Below are 14,303 nucleotides of genomic sequence, written 5' to 3' on the forward strand. Positions count from 1 at the left end.
ATTGCTCTGTATACCATACTGTCTTGTCAGATTCCTCCAGCTACTGCTTCTGTGAGTTCTGCTCATTACACAGAACTCCAGCTCAAGTTATTATTACTACCCCTGGCAAGAACACAGAATACGGTAGAAGAAATTCATTTTAAAATACCTTTTTCCTCCATATTAGGATGTAAGATAAGTAGAATTCTATCAGCACACCACCTTGCAGTTGATAGTAACTTGGCATTATACAACTACTAAATGAACAGATGCTGCAGCAATGGCTGAATCCCAGAAATGCCCTACTATTTCACAATATGAGACCACAAACTAGGCAATTGTTCCTACTGTTTATGTCCCCTACTCACTCTCTATTTCTGAGTTCTATATTAGCATTCTATTGTCTTGCATTTATATGATGTAGAATATATTCAGACCAAGGAGGAGGTTATCTTGCAATGGAAATCTAGTGCTGTCTCTGGACACCTGAATACCCAACCTGGTCCCTCTCTAATTACACTTCCGTACTATCTGCAGTATCAAAAAGTGGTAGATTGAGTGTCATACAAAATCCTGACTTCAGATTTTAGATTTATACAAATTATTTTTTTACTCTCCCTTAAATATATATTTTTTTAATTTGGAAGACTGAGATAGAGAAGAGGAGAGAAAGAGTGAAAGAGATCTTCCATCTGCTGGTTCACTCCCCAAATGGCTGCAATGGCTAGGGCTGGTCCAGGTCAAAACAAGGAGCCTAGAATTTTTTTCAGGTCTCCCATGTGGGTGCAGGGGCCTAAGCACTTGGGCCGTCTTCTTCTACTTTTCCAGGTACATTATCAAGGAGCTGGATCAGAATTGGAGCAACTGAGTCTCAAACTAGCACCCATTTTGGATGTTGGCATCACAGGCAAAGGCATAACCTCCTATGCCACAGTGCCCCCTTGAATAGTATTCTTTTTTTTTAAACTTTTCTTTAATAAATATAAATTTCCAAAGTACAACTTTTAGATTATAGCAGCTTTTTTCCCCTCATAACCTCCCTCCCACCTGCAACCATCCCATCTCCCACTCCCTCTCTCATCCCATTCACATCAAAATTCATTTTCAATTATCTTTAAATACAGAAGATCAATTCAGTGTATACTAAGTAAAGATTTAAACAGTTTGCACCCACACAGTAACACGAAGTATAAAGTATTGTTTGAGGACTAGTTATACCGTTAATTCACGTAGTACAACACATTGAGAACAGAGATCCTACATGGGGAGTAAGTGCACAGTGACTCCTGTTGTTGATTTAACAATTGCACTTTATTTATGGCGTCAGTAATCACCCTAGGCTCTTGTCATGAGCTGCCAAGGCTATGGAAGCCTCTTGAGTTCACCAACTCCAATCTTATTTAGACAAGGCCATAGTCAAAGTGGAAGTTCTCTCCTCCCTTCAGAGAAAGGTACCTCCTTCTTTGATGGCCTGTTCTTTCTGCTGGGATCTCACTCAAAGAGATCTTTGATTTAGGTCATTTTTTTGCCACCCGTGACCAAGTGTTCCAAGAAAAGAGATTGGCCGCCTGACTCCAAAGGGCCAAGGTTATGACGGCTTCCCAGACACTTTTTAATATATAGTGTAAGGCCTTTAAGGCCGTGTCCTTTTGGGACAAAACTGCATCACCCATACTGCTGAGGGTTTCACTTACCCTGAGAGACCGCTTGGCTTCGGCCAAAAAGTTACTGGTCATGCCCCACGCTGGGCGCCAGATGCAGAGTCTTAGTCCACCCGAACGAGGATGGACTGGATCCGAAGACAGGTAAGTGCGCCACTCACCTGTTCCCCAGCTCCCCCCAATCCCAGGGACAGTCAGACACAGCGGGGAGTCAAGTCAAGTAAGCAAGAACTCCGAAGCCAGGAGCCAGGTGCTTCCTCCTGGTCTCCCATGCGGGTGCAGGGCCCAAGCACCTGGGCCATCCTCCACTGCCTTCCCGGGCCATAGCAGAGAGCTGGACTGGAAGAGGAGCCACTGGGACAGAATCCGGTGCCCCAACTGGGACTAGAATCCGTGGTGCCGGCACCGCAGGTGGAGGATTAGCCAAGTGAGCCACGCCGCCAGCCCAAACAGTTTGATATTGAATGTGGGCATCCCAAGCAGTAATTTAACCACTAAACCACATGCCCTCCCCCAAAATGCCTCTTACTGTAGTATCAGATTTTATATATGTAACAGTAGCATAGCATAATGATTTAATTGTGTTTCCAGTGTGCAAGACTTTTTTTTTTTTTTTTTGACAGGCAGAGTGGACAGTGAGAGAGAGACAGAGAGAAAGGTCTTCTTTTGCCGTTGGTTCACCCTCCATTGGCCGCCGCGGTAGGCGCGCTGCGGCCGGTGCACCGCACTGATCCGATGGCAGGAGCCAGGGGCTTATCCTGGTCTCCCATGGGGTGCAGGGCCCAAGGACTTGGGCCATCCTCCACTGCACTCCCTGGCCACAGCAGAGAGCTGGCCTGGAAGAGGGGCTACCGGGACAGGATCGGTGCCCCTACCGGGACTAGAACCCGGTATGCCGGCGCCGCAAGGCGGAGGATTAGTCTAGTGAGCCGCGGCGCCGGCCAAGACTTTTTTTTTAAGATTTATTTATTTGAAAGAGTTTCACAGAGTGAGAGGAGAGGCAGAAAGACAGAGTTCTTTCATCCGCTGGTTCACTTCCCAAATGGCCACAATGGCTGGAGCTGTGCCGGTCTGAAGCCAGGAGCCAGGAGCTTCTTCTGGGTCTCCCAAGTGGGTGCAGGGGCCCAAGGACTTGGGCCATCTTCTACTGCTTTCCCAAGCCATAGCAGAGAGCTGGATCAGAAGTGAAGCAGCCAGGACTAGAACTGGAGCCCATACGGGATACCGGCACTTCAGGCCAGGGCATTAACCTGCAGCGCCACAGTGCTGGCCCCAACGTGTGCAAGTCTGTAACCTTTGGTGAGCTATTTGACCTCAATTCAATCTCAGTTTTCTCATCTGTAGAATGAGTATATAATTCATAGGATTGTTTGTGATGACAATATGAAATTACCTTGTAAAGTGCTTATTTCAGAGTCTGGCACATGTTATTTCTTCCATAAAAACTGACTTTTATTGGGCTGACATGTGCCTTGAGCTATTACAGATTTTTGCTGATCCATTAGATGCACTTGCTTTGTTCCCTTGTGACCAGTAGAATGCATCCCAGAACAAAAGCTGAATGGAGTAATTAGTGAAGCCTGCTGGTCCAAATGAAGATTATTTAGTCATCACCTTGTTCACAGTAACACCACACTTTAGCCAGTCAGACTCTATGAGTGCTGTGCTTGCAGTGCTTTTTGTCTTTTTAAAATTTGTTTTATGTATTTGAAAGGCAGTGAGACAGAGACACATAGATCTCCCATCCACTAAGTCACTTCCCAAATGCTCACAGCAACTGGGGCTCTGCTGGGGTGTAGTCAGGAGCTAGGAACTCAGTCTGTGTCTCCCATGTGGGATGGCAGGACTCAAGCACTTGAGCCATCACCTGCTGCCTCTTAGGGTACATTTTATCAGGAAGTTAGAACTGGGAAGAGAGCTGAGACTTGAACTAAGAGACTCCAGTATGGAATGTCGATGTCCCAAGTGGTAACTTACCTTCTGTGCCAAACACCCTCACTTGCTTCTTTAACTATAGTGGTTAAAAAGTATTTTTCTATATTCAGTAATTCAGACAACCAAAAATCAGTTATATTTTGAGAGATACTTTTTCAGTGAGATAAGTCAATTCTGTTTTGAGGTACTGTAAACATGGACACACTAAAATGAATTCATGTGAATACAGTAGTATCTAACAAATCTTCTAGTCACAAAAGATTTTCAAAGAGTGCTACTTAATGTGGAAGTTAGAAGATAAGGAGTTCAAGGTCAGACTGAGCATTGGAAGGAGGAAGCAACTGTGCTTCCTGAGGGTTGAGCCTAGTGTGTGGACCAGATCTGGACCTGCTGCAGGGGGTGTCTTTGGGTTCAGGTGCCTAGGTACCATGGTTTAGGGACAGCACCTTTTGGTTCAGGGGTTTGAGTGGCTACCATTATCTTAGCAGAGGAGTTTTCTTAAATCTGTACAGACTGAGATGCTTCCTGAGGTAATGGCTAGAAACTATGGGAAATCCATGGCCCAGAGTGTATCATTAGGCCTCTTATAATTATTTCTGTTTTTTAAATAATTTCTACTTTTGAAGTTTCTTGCAGTGTGATTTCTGTTTAATAAGAAGCATTGTGATAGTAGAAATGGTATAATATAAATTTTGCACCTTTTACTTTAAAACAGTGTTCACATTCAGCTTTCTCATTTTTTTCTCACAATAACTTTGAGTGGAACAGTAATTGAACAAGAAAAATATTTGGCACCTTCTGAAACTCACTGTCAGCGCCTAGTACCCAAGCCACTTAGCTTTAAATGCTCTAGAATACTATTATGAAATGTTAATCTGTAGCCATTTCAGACTTGTACCTTTGCTAAAGGACATTTCTGAGTATGTAAATTTTGGAGCTGAAGCTCTTAGTTGGCAGGGAACAAGGTGCCTGAACTTCTTCCAGATTCTCCATATCTCCTTTGGGGCCCCCAAACTTATCAAAATAACCTAAGTGCTATTTTCAGTGATCCCTATAGTCTTCTTGCTTGAGTGATGACTTGGAGAGAATCTCCCCAAAGTGGCCATAGGCCTACTATTTCTTTTCTTTTTTTGTTGTTTTAGATTTATTTTATTTATTTGAAAGGCAGAGTTGAGAGAGAGAGAGAGAGAGAGAAAGAGAAATCTTCCATCTGCTGGTTCACTCCCCAAATGGCTGCAATGGCTGGGGCTGGGCCAGGCTGAAGCTAGGAGCTTCATCTGGGTCTCCCACATGGGTACAGGACGCCAAGCACTTTGAGCCATCTTCTGCTGCTTTCCCAGGCCATTAACAGGAAGTTGGAGCAGAAGTGGAGAAGCTGGGACTCAAACCAGTACCAATTAGGGATGCCGACGTTGCAGGCAGTGGCTTAATCCATTATGCCTAGACTTACTGTTTCTAAAAACTTTAATGAAGTTTGAAAGGTATTAGCAGGAGAGCTCTTCCTGATTCTGTCAAGTAGGCCTGTTGTAAATACTATGGTGTTCAGGTGTTGTGGGGTCAGGAAAAAGAAGGAGTTGAATATTGGAGGATTGACTATTGATGTTAAATATTCTGAACTGTCAATGCAAAGAACTTTGCTTCTCTTGTTTTCTAGGGACTGTTCCCTGAAAGGGAGACCATTTCACCTCTTCCGATTACTCATCCAATACCATGAGCCTGAGCTTTGTTCTCTTCTTGATACAAAGAAAATTACTCCAGACTCCTATGCACTCAACTGGGTAATAAAGTGAAAGTAGGAACATTTAATGAAAAATAGATTTAAATAAAACTATAGTTAGGTGGGTTTTTTTAATTCCAAGAAAGAGAAAGAAAAGACCATTATTATTTAAATCAAAGGAGTAAAACTATTGGCATTTTAAAATGACTTTTTTTACTCATTACTTAATATTAGTTCAGATTATTTGATAGAAAGTTAAGCCTTTTGTTGTTTTACTTATTTGTGGGCATATAACTAATAGATATTTAGTGTATAAATACATGATATGTTAATTTATACATATATACTTTATATTGATCTATTTACATATTTAAACACATGCATATATTATGTATAAATATATGCTATATATCAGTTCAATTCAAAACTGTATGTTTAAATTGTTAATGGTGCGCACAAAGAATTGACATCCAATCATAAGGAGAATTACTTAAGGTTATCAAATGGTTAGAATATCAAGTACAGTTCAGTGCTGTGTCCTTCTGTATTGTTTTCATCGAGAAGTCTTATCCTAGGTCAGTAATTCTCAATCCTTTTGCTGTCTGGACCCTTTATACTCTTAAAGTTTATGATTATCTATTATTTATATGGATTATATTGATTAAAAAATAAAGCTAAAGAATTTTATATGCTCATTTATTGGATCATTTAAAGGTAATGTTTACTGCCTGTTAACATAAATAACCAACTTTTAGATGAAAAACAACTATATTCTCAAAAAGAAAGTTATTGGGGGTAGTAGCATTATTTTATATTTTTGTAAATCTCCACAATACTTAGTGAGATTAAAGACAGGTGGATTCTCATAACTACTTTTTTATTTCAGTCTGTGATGGAGCATATTGTCTTTGGAAATTTCTGTGCATTTTGAGGAAATGATTATGAAAAAGGCAAATTAAGTCTTAGAAGTATTATTACAAAAATAACTTTGACCTCACAGACACCCTTGTAAAGAGTTTTGGTGACTTCTAAGGGAAAATTGCTCTTCTAGGTTAACTTGAAGATCTTTCTCAAATAATAACTAGGTACTGGAAGACTCTATATTAAAAAATAAACATAATCTTTGATTGTATTGTAACATTTCTTTATAAAGAATCCCATTTCTGCCACTTATAAACTATATATATATATATATATATATTTTTTTTTTTTTGACAGGCAGAGTGGATAGTGAGAGAGAGAGACAGAGGGAAGGGTCTTCCTTTTTGCCATTGGTTCACCCTCCAATGGCCGCTGCGGCCAGCGCATCGTGCTGATCCGAAGCTAGGAGCCAGGTGCTTCTCCTGGTCTCCCATGCGGATGCAGGGCCCAAGGAGTTGGGCCATCCTCCACTGCCTTCCCGGGCCATAGCAGAGAGCTGGCCTGGAAGAGGGGCAACTGGGATAGCATCCGGCGCCCCAACCGGGACTAGAACCCGGTGTGCCAGCGCCGCAAGGCGGATTAGCCTATTAAGCCACAGTGCCGGCCAAACTGTATAATCTTGATGCTAAATTTCAGAGCTTCGATTTTTTCAACTGTTAAGTGGGAATAATAATATTATTTATCTCAGAAGATGATGGAATTAGTAAGCAATCAGGAAATGGTAGTTAGATAATCCTAACTGGTTTCACTTCTGAGCTCATTATATCACAAACCTCAGTACCCTAGTCTGTTTTTTGGTTTGTTTTAAATTTTTTTTTGAAAGGTAGAGAGACAGATTTTTCCATCTGCTGGTTCACTTGCCAAATGCCTGCAACAGCTGGGCTGGGCTAGGTCAAAGCCAGGAGCCCAAAATTCCATCTGGGTCTACTACAGGCATGGCAGGAACCCAAGCACTTGGACAATGATTTTCTGCCTTCCCAAGTGTTTTAGCAAAAGCTAGATATGAAGTGGAGGGGCTGGCACTCACACCAGCACTCAGATATGGGATGAGGGGCATCCAAAGTAGCAGTTTAACCACTGTACCAAATGCATGCCCTAAGGAACCTGTCCTTTGGTTCTTTCTTAACCATGATCTTGTCACTGAGTTGAAATAATAAAATACCTTAAACTTTCTACCTTCTGATATTCATGTGTTGCTACTATAGCTAGTTATTTATGTTAAAGTATAAAACTATTTCTCTTCACCTTTTTAATAATTAATAGAGGTATCTCTGCCTAGGAAATGCCATTTCTGTTTGCTAGAACTCTAAATTAGTATTCAGTTCTGGTAAAGGCGGTTTAAACTGAGTCCTGAGACAACTGGCTTCTCTTCAGCTGATGTGCCACATAGTTCATTCTTTCTGCTAGTATTCATGTTGATGAATTGAAATTTTTTTTCAAAATCATCAGGTGAAATAATTAAAACTAATTCCTAAACTTAAGGAATCCATAACCATGAGCAATGCAATGGTAGCTTTAGATTAGCTAGGTGAATATAAGGATAGCTATATGTTACTATTCTGTTTGTATTTACATCTTCTAGTCTGTGTTTGTAGTAGTAATCTTTCAAACAACAACAAAAAATTAATGGCTTTACATACTTTTTAAAAGCCTCAGAGTCAAGTGTAATGACAGTTAAATGGGCCATGGAGTCTCAAGCCTTTTTTCTGGTCCCAGCATTACCACTCACAAACTCTGTGTGCTCAAAAGAGTTCTTTGATGTGTCTATTTCCTCATCAGTAAAATGAGAAGAAAATATACTTTTGTAGGCCTTTTGTGAGAATTAAAATAAGAGACAGGAAGTAATATGTGGTAGTAGTTTAGTAAAAATTCTGCACTAAATGTGTTTCAATTAGGTCCCTTTAGCCATTAAAAACATTTTAAGTTTAATCCTTTACATTGAATTGTTTTTCTTTCTGATGAAAATTGAGCAATCTAAACATAGCACTGAATTCATGTAGTTTAAAACAAAAGTGGGCTATAGAGAAGCTTATATATTTATAACTCCTTGATTTGAAATACAGAACCATAGAGCTGCTGAAAACTATAGAAAGATATGAGTATTGTCTCATCTTTTTAAAGTAATGTACAAGTAAGCTTTGGGAACAATTTTTATATCATCATTAAAATTTTGTGAAGTGCTCTTAAGTTACTATGTTTGAGCATCACAATCACCTTGTCAAATCAATAGTGTACTTAATTAATAATAATTACCCTGTTAACCTTATAGAACTTTGTGGGTAATTATATTAGTTATGATACAGCAGAGAAGTGTGTTAGTTACTTGAGATGGTCTAGGTTAATTATCTCTTTTTTACAACAAAGGTCAAAAGTGGGCAGTAGTAATACTTTTTATTATTGTTGTTGTTATTAACTACACTAGTAGAAATGGAAGCTTTAAATAATATGTATAAGTCACACATCTAGTGAATAGCTCATTTGTGCCTTTAATTCACATGTTTTGCCTTTGGATTTCATACACTGACATTAAGATGCATGTTAAATATTAGGTGTAGATATTTTGATGTAACATTACTTATTAATTTGCTTTAATACTTTTAAGAGAGCAGATCAGCTCCAGTGGTTTATATCTTTCATTTCATTTCCTGATTACAGCTTGGAAGCCTTTTTGCATGTTACTGTTCCATTGAAGTCACTCAGGCAATATGGGATGGATATCTACAACAAGCAGATCCATTTTTTATTTATTTCTTAATGTTAATAATTCTTGTTAATGCAAAGTAAGTACCAAGTTGCTTAGATTTGTTTCCTCTCCTTTCTCAGGGTACTCTGGTAATATTTAATTCAAATTTGATTCTCTTTTACAGAGAAGTTATTTTAGCACAAGAATCAGACAGCAAAGAAGAAGTTATCCGTAAGTATTATTCAGTGTAGAGAAAACATTAATTACAGTTCAGTTAATCTCTCTAAAAATCAGCTTCTTCATCCATAAGAAAAGTTCTGAGGTTCCATTCAATTGTCACTTCTTTAAACACTCCAGAACAAACCTTTATAGGTTGTGAGAATACTTTAAAAAGGTTGTGGAAAAAGCTATTTTGTGGATAAAATTTCAAGATCCATGCAGTTTTTCATAGTACATTTTTTACGTGAACTTTTGGAAGACCCTATGCATTTTTCCTGATTTTGCCATCCTTATTCATCATTTCATGTTTTTCATTCTTTTCCATATACTATTTGGTTTCAGTGCTCAAGAGAATGTCCTCCTCTCTCATCCCTTAGTTTAGTTTTTTATACACAGCTTACCCAACATCTTCAACATCTTCATTGTGAAACTTTGGTTCTCCTTTTGGATTCTTCACCTACACTTGCTTCTGTACAGAAAGCTACTTCTTCTCTAATGCCTGACACTTTGTACTACCCACATGATAATATTTGTATAATTATAATATAATGACTTATCTTTTATTTTCTCAACAATATACAGTTCCTTAAATGATGAATTATTTCTTAGTAATTTTTTTATTTTTAGGGCTCCTGACATTTCATCTATTTTTTAATGAATAAAAAAAAATTTTGATTAAAGCTGATGAATTGACTTAATTGCCTGATCCCATCCTTCACACCTAAAGGAGAATTATGTGAACAGTTTCTGCTCCTTTAGGGGTATCCACTTCTCCATAGACAGCCTGAAAAATGTATTATTGTTGAGATTCCATTTACGTAGTATTTATTAAGTGTCATATCTGCAATTATATTTCAGAGTTCTTGGAAAATACTCCATCCAGTTTGAATGTAGAAGACATTGAAGACCTTTTTTCTCTGGCTCAGTATTATTGCAGTAAAACACCAGCCTCTTTTAGGAAGGTAAAAGACAAGAAATGACCTACTGTTCTGTATTGCCCATTTTGTACATTATTTTGTTATTTAACTTACATCCACTTCAGTTAAAACATGTTTATCATTCTTTTTATATGTTCCAATTTTGGGTGATTTTTTTTTTTTCATTGTGAGTATCTCCCTAGTAGAAGAGACGGGTTTAAAAAGATATTGGAAACCAGCTTACCTGTGTACTAATTATTAGTTTTTTCTAATTGTGAAAAAGCTGACTGGGATGTATTTACTAAATTAGTGCTTTCTTGACTTTAAAAATTGTACTACAAAAATTCTTTGGAGAATATGTATGAGTTCAGCCTTGCACAGCCTTAATGTTGTAGAGGTGTCTTGTTTAAAAAAGTCACTTATTTCCAAAGAGACCTATATCCTTAGAAGACATGTACTTAAATTAAAAAACACTAAATTAGAAGCATGACCAATGTGAACTCCTAGAAAATAAGAATCTAAGAAGCAAAAGCTAATAATGAAAGAGGCACAGCTTTGTATTTACAAAGCAAACAGGTTTGTCAGTGACTTCAGGAGCCTATGACAGCATTAATATTTGGCGTCTTTTTTTAATTGTCTATTTTAGTTATTTATTCAAGAGTCACAGAGCAGAGACAAAGAGAGCTCCCATCTTCTGGTTCACTCCTAGCTGTGGCCAGCCCAAACCAGGAACATTAATTCATTGCAGGTCTCCTTTGTGGGTGGCAGACATCTGAGCAGCTGAGCCATCACTTTCTACCTCCCATGGCCTGCAAAGGCAGGAAGCTGGAATTGAACCCAGGCACTTCATTATGGGACACAGGCATCCCAATGGCTAGAACAAACATCTATCCCTGCCTTTAAAAAAAAAAAAAAAAAAAGCATTCTGCCATAATCATTTCTACTTGGTAGTTACCATGTCACTGTAATGTTGAGATAATATTGTGTTCAGTATAGTGTTTCAGAAGACAGCCAAGGGAAACCTTTTTAAAAAATTTTTTTGGGGCTGGCGCTGTGGCGCAGTGGGTTAACGCCCTGGCCAGAAGCACCGGCATCCCATGTAGGCACCAGTTCAAGACCTGGCTGCTCCACTTCCAATCCAGCTCTCTGCTATGGCCTGGGAAAGCAGTAGAAGATGGCCCAAGTCCTTGGGCCCCTGCACCCACTTGGGAGACCCAGAAGAAGCTCCTGGCTGCTGGATTCGAATTGGCACAGCTCCAGCCATTGTGGCCATCTAGGGAGTGAACCATCAGATGGAAGACCCCCCCCCCCTGTCCCCCTCTCCCTTTCTCTCCCCCTCTCCCCCTCTCCCTCTCCCTCTCCTCTCTCTGTGTAACTCTGACTTTCAAATAAATAAATAAATCTTTAAAAAATTTTTGTTGTTGTTGCAGCAGGCATTGTGGCAGAGTTGGTTAAGCCAATACTTGGGGTACCAACATCCCATGTTGAAGTGCCTGGGAGCAAGTCCTGGCTGCTTTTTTTTTTTTTTTTTTTTTTTTTTTTTTTGACAGGCAGAGTGGACAGTGAGAGAGAGAGAGAGAGAGGTTTTCCTTTTTCTGTTGGTTCACCCCACAATGGCCGCTGCAGCCAGCGCGCTGTGGCTGGTGCACCGTACTGTTCCGAAGCCCAGAGCCAGGTGCTTCTCCTGGTCTCCCATGCAGGTGCAGAGCCCAAGGACTTGGGCCATCCTCCATTGCACTCCCAGGCCAGAGCAGAGAGCTGGACAGGAAGAGGAGCTACCGGGACAGAATCCAGTGCCCCGACAGGGACTAGAACCCAGTGTGCCGGTGCCGCAGTGGAGGATTAGCCTATTGAGCCGCGGCGGCCTGTTCTGCTTCTGATCCAGTTTCCTGCTGGTGCACCTTGGAGGCAGTGATGATTGCACAAGTGCTTCAGTCACTACCATCCATATGGGAGACCTGTACTAAGTTCCTGGCTCCTGGCTTTGGCTTTCCCCAGCCCCAGCTTTTGGGGATATTTGGAGAGTAAACCAACAAATAGAAGATCTCTCTGTTTCTTTCTGTGTGTTGCTCTGCCTTTCAAATAAATAAAAATGAGTGAACATTTTAAAAAACCATTTTCTTAAATAATTTAGATTTGTTTCTAGGAACTAATTTCAGCTGTTTAAATAATTTCCTTATGTAGGTCACTGCAGTTTCCAACAATGTTGAGTAAGTTAGAAGGTGTTATGGCAGTTTAGGATACTGAGTAAAAAAGAGGTCTTTTTTTTTTTTTTTTTTTTGTCTTTTAAAAAAGCATCCTTTATTCTTTAGAAATAGTAAATAACCTACACTAGTAATGGAAAATTCTAGCAGACTGATATAGAACATTATGTTACATGATTTTTACAATTCTGCCACATTTTTTAAAGATATGAGAACTTGTGACCAAATATTTTTAACATTTAATATTTAACTGTAGTTGATAATTGGAAAATAGCTGTGTAGAATGTGGTTTTTTTTTTTTTTTTTTTTTTTTTTTTTTTTTTTTTGGTCTTTCATCTTGTCTAAACTGGCAGGGACTTTGTGTATGGCTTTATTGTCACTTTTAGCCAATAAGATTTGAGACTATATAAAACTAAGTTTTAAAAATCACTTGACTGAAGTGTTATCAGAAGTCTGGTCCTTGTCAATGCTGCCAAATCAGAAAAACAATGACATAGTTTGAGGATAAAGGAAGAGAAAGTTTAATCTGGTAAATGAGTATGACAACAGACTAAATCTCAAAACTGCTCAGTGAAGGTGGTCTTGGGCTTTTAAGGAGTGCATAAGAGAGGTTGGGCTGCTAAGGATTGTGACTAATGGCAAGTCTGGAGTAGATAGTTGATGAAGCTGTTGTGGAACTGATGATGGAATTTCGTCAGTCTCAGATGTCAGTGCAATTCCTTGAGAAACTTATTTGACCACTGGACTATATCACAAGGAGGGCTTAGCAGTATATTCTATACAACTAAGTAGCTATAAAATGTTATTTGGCTGGGATCTGAAAGAAGCAAAGTATTGTGTTAAGAGATTTCAGTGTTATATTGCAAATTGGGGATTGTAAATTTAAGTCCATCTGGATTGCCAGGAGTTTGTAACTGCACAGAATTTATCCACCTTTTCTTTTCATACTCTTGTGAACAAAAGGAAGAAGGTTTTTGTTTCTTCTTCACAATGTTTAAAAATTTCTTTTCAAACAGGATAATCACCATCTCTTTGGTAGTACTTTGTTGGGAATTAAGGATGATGATGCAGATCTGAGTCAGGCTCTTTGTTTGGCTATCTCAGTGTCAGAGATCCTTCAAGCAAATCAGCTGCAAGGAGTAAGTAAAGGAAGCCCAATATAAGCAACCAGCACTTCCTGCCTGTTCATTGATGCCCATTAGTAATTATAACTTACTACAACAATGTGACTCTTTTGCCTTTTGCAATGATTAATGGATCAGATCTGTTCAAATGGCTATTCTTAAACTGCCACCTTGTATGTGATTTTAATTGTTGGTATCTATTTTTGTCACTCTGGACACCAATTTCTGTATATTGTCATATCTTTTTTCATATTTCAACAGTGCAACTGAATGTGGCATTGTATAAAGTACTCATAAGGATAAATTTAGTATTAGTTAAATTCTGAGTAGTTGCACAGCTAATTGAATTGCGTGGCTTAATGCTGTAAAGCACAAAGCAAAGGAGAATTATGAAAATATACCACAATTTTGTGTTCATTACGATACTCATGAAAACCTAATGAGCCAGTTTGGCCAGTGATTATTTTTCAGTATATTCTCTTTATTGCTAGTGGTTCAATAGTTAACTATGGGTATGTTTATTTGGAAAGTTGAGTGTGTTCTGGCATTGATCAGGGGAAAGCAATGGACACAGGAAGAAGGCCTTTTCCAGTAGATCTCAGTTGAACTTATCTGTATGAGTTGTTGAGAAAATTCAAAATAAAAACATCTGATGTTTTTTCTCTATCAGAACTAACATTTAAAAACAATGACAAACATATAGTCCAGGTTGAAGAGATCCATCTGAAATTCTTCAGTTCAGATTAGCATTGCAGAACCCAACCTCCCCTTCACCCCAAACAAATAACACATATAGTTTTCATTTGAATTGTTGTTAATAAATTTATGGATTTATTTGTGAAACTCAGAATACCATATCTAGAGTTGTGCTTATAACTGGTGTGATATACATTCAAAAATTGGCAAATTCCAGTATAATTAGCTTTATCAATGAAAATGATAT

General features: G+C 38.8%; 1 protein-coding gene across 2 annotated transcripts in view; it reads left to right on the forward strand.

Annotated features, from left to right (window-relative positions):
- TBC1D23 (TBC1 domain family member 23) overlaps positions 1–14,303 on the forward strand; it is a 78,229-nt gene that overhangs the window by 29,558 nt on the left and 34,368 nt on the right. For both annotated transcript variants that reach the window (XM_062206919.1, XM_062206915.1), the window contains exons 5-9: positions 5,230–5,353; positions 8,869–8,993; positions 9,081–9,127; positions 9,974–10,077; positions 13,253–13,375. In XM_062206919.1, coding sequence (XP_062062903.1) covers positions 5,230–5,353; positions 8,869–8,993; positions 9,081–9,127; positions 9,974–10,077; positions 13,253–13,375 — 523 coding nt within the window. The remainder of the gene's footprint in view (positions 1–5,229; positions 5,354–8,868; positions 8,994–9,080; positions 9,128–9,973; positions 10,078–13,252; positions 13,376–14,303) is intronic.

This window comes from Lepus europaeus, chromosome 2 (genome assembly GCF_033115175.1).
Source record: "Lepus europaeus isolate LE1 chromosome 2, mLepTim1.pri, whole genome shotgun sequence".
Taxonomy (NCBI): domain Eukaryota; kingdom Metazoa; phylum Chordata; class Mammalia; order Lagomorpha; family Leporidae; genus Lepus; species Lepus europaeus.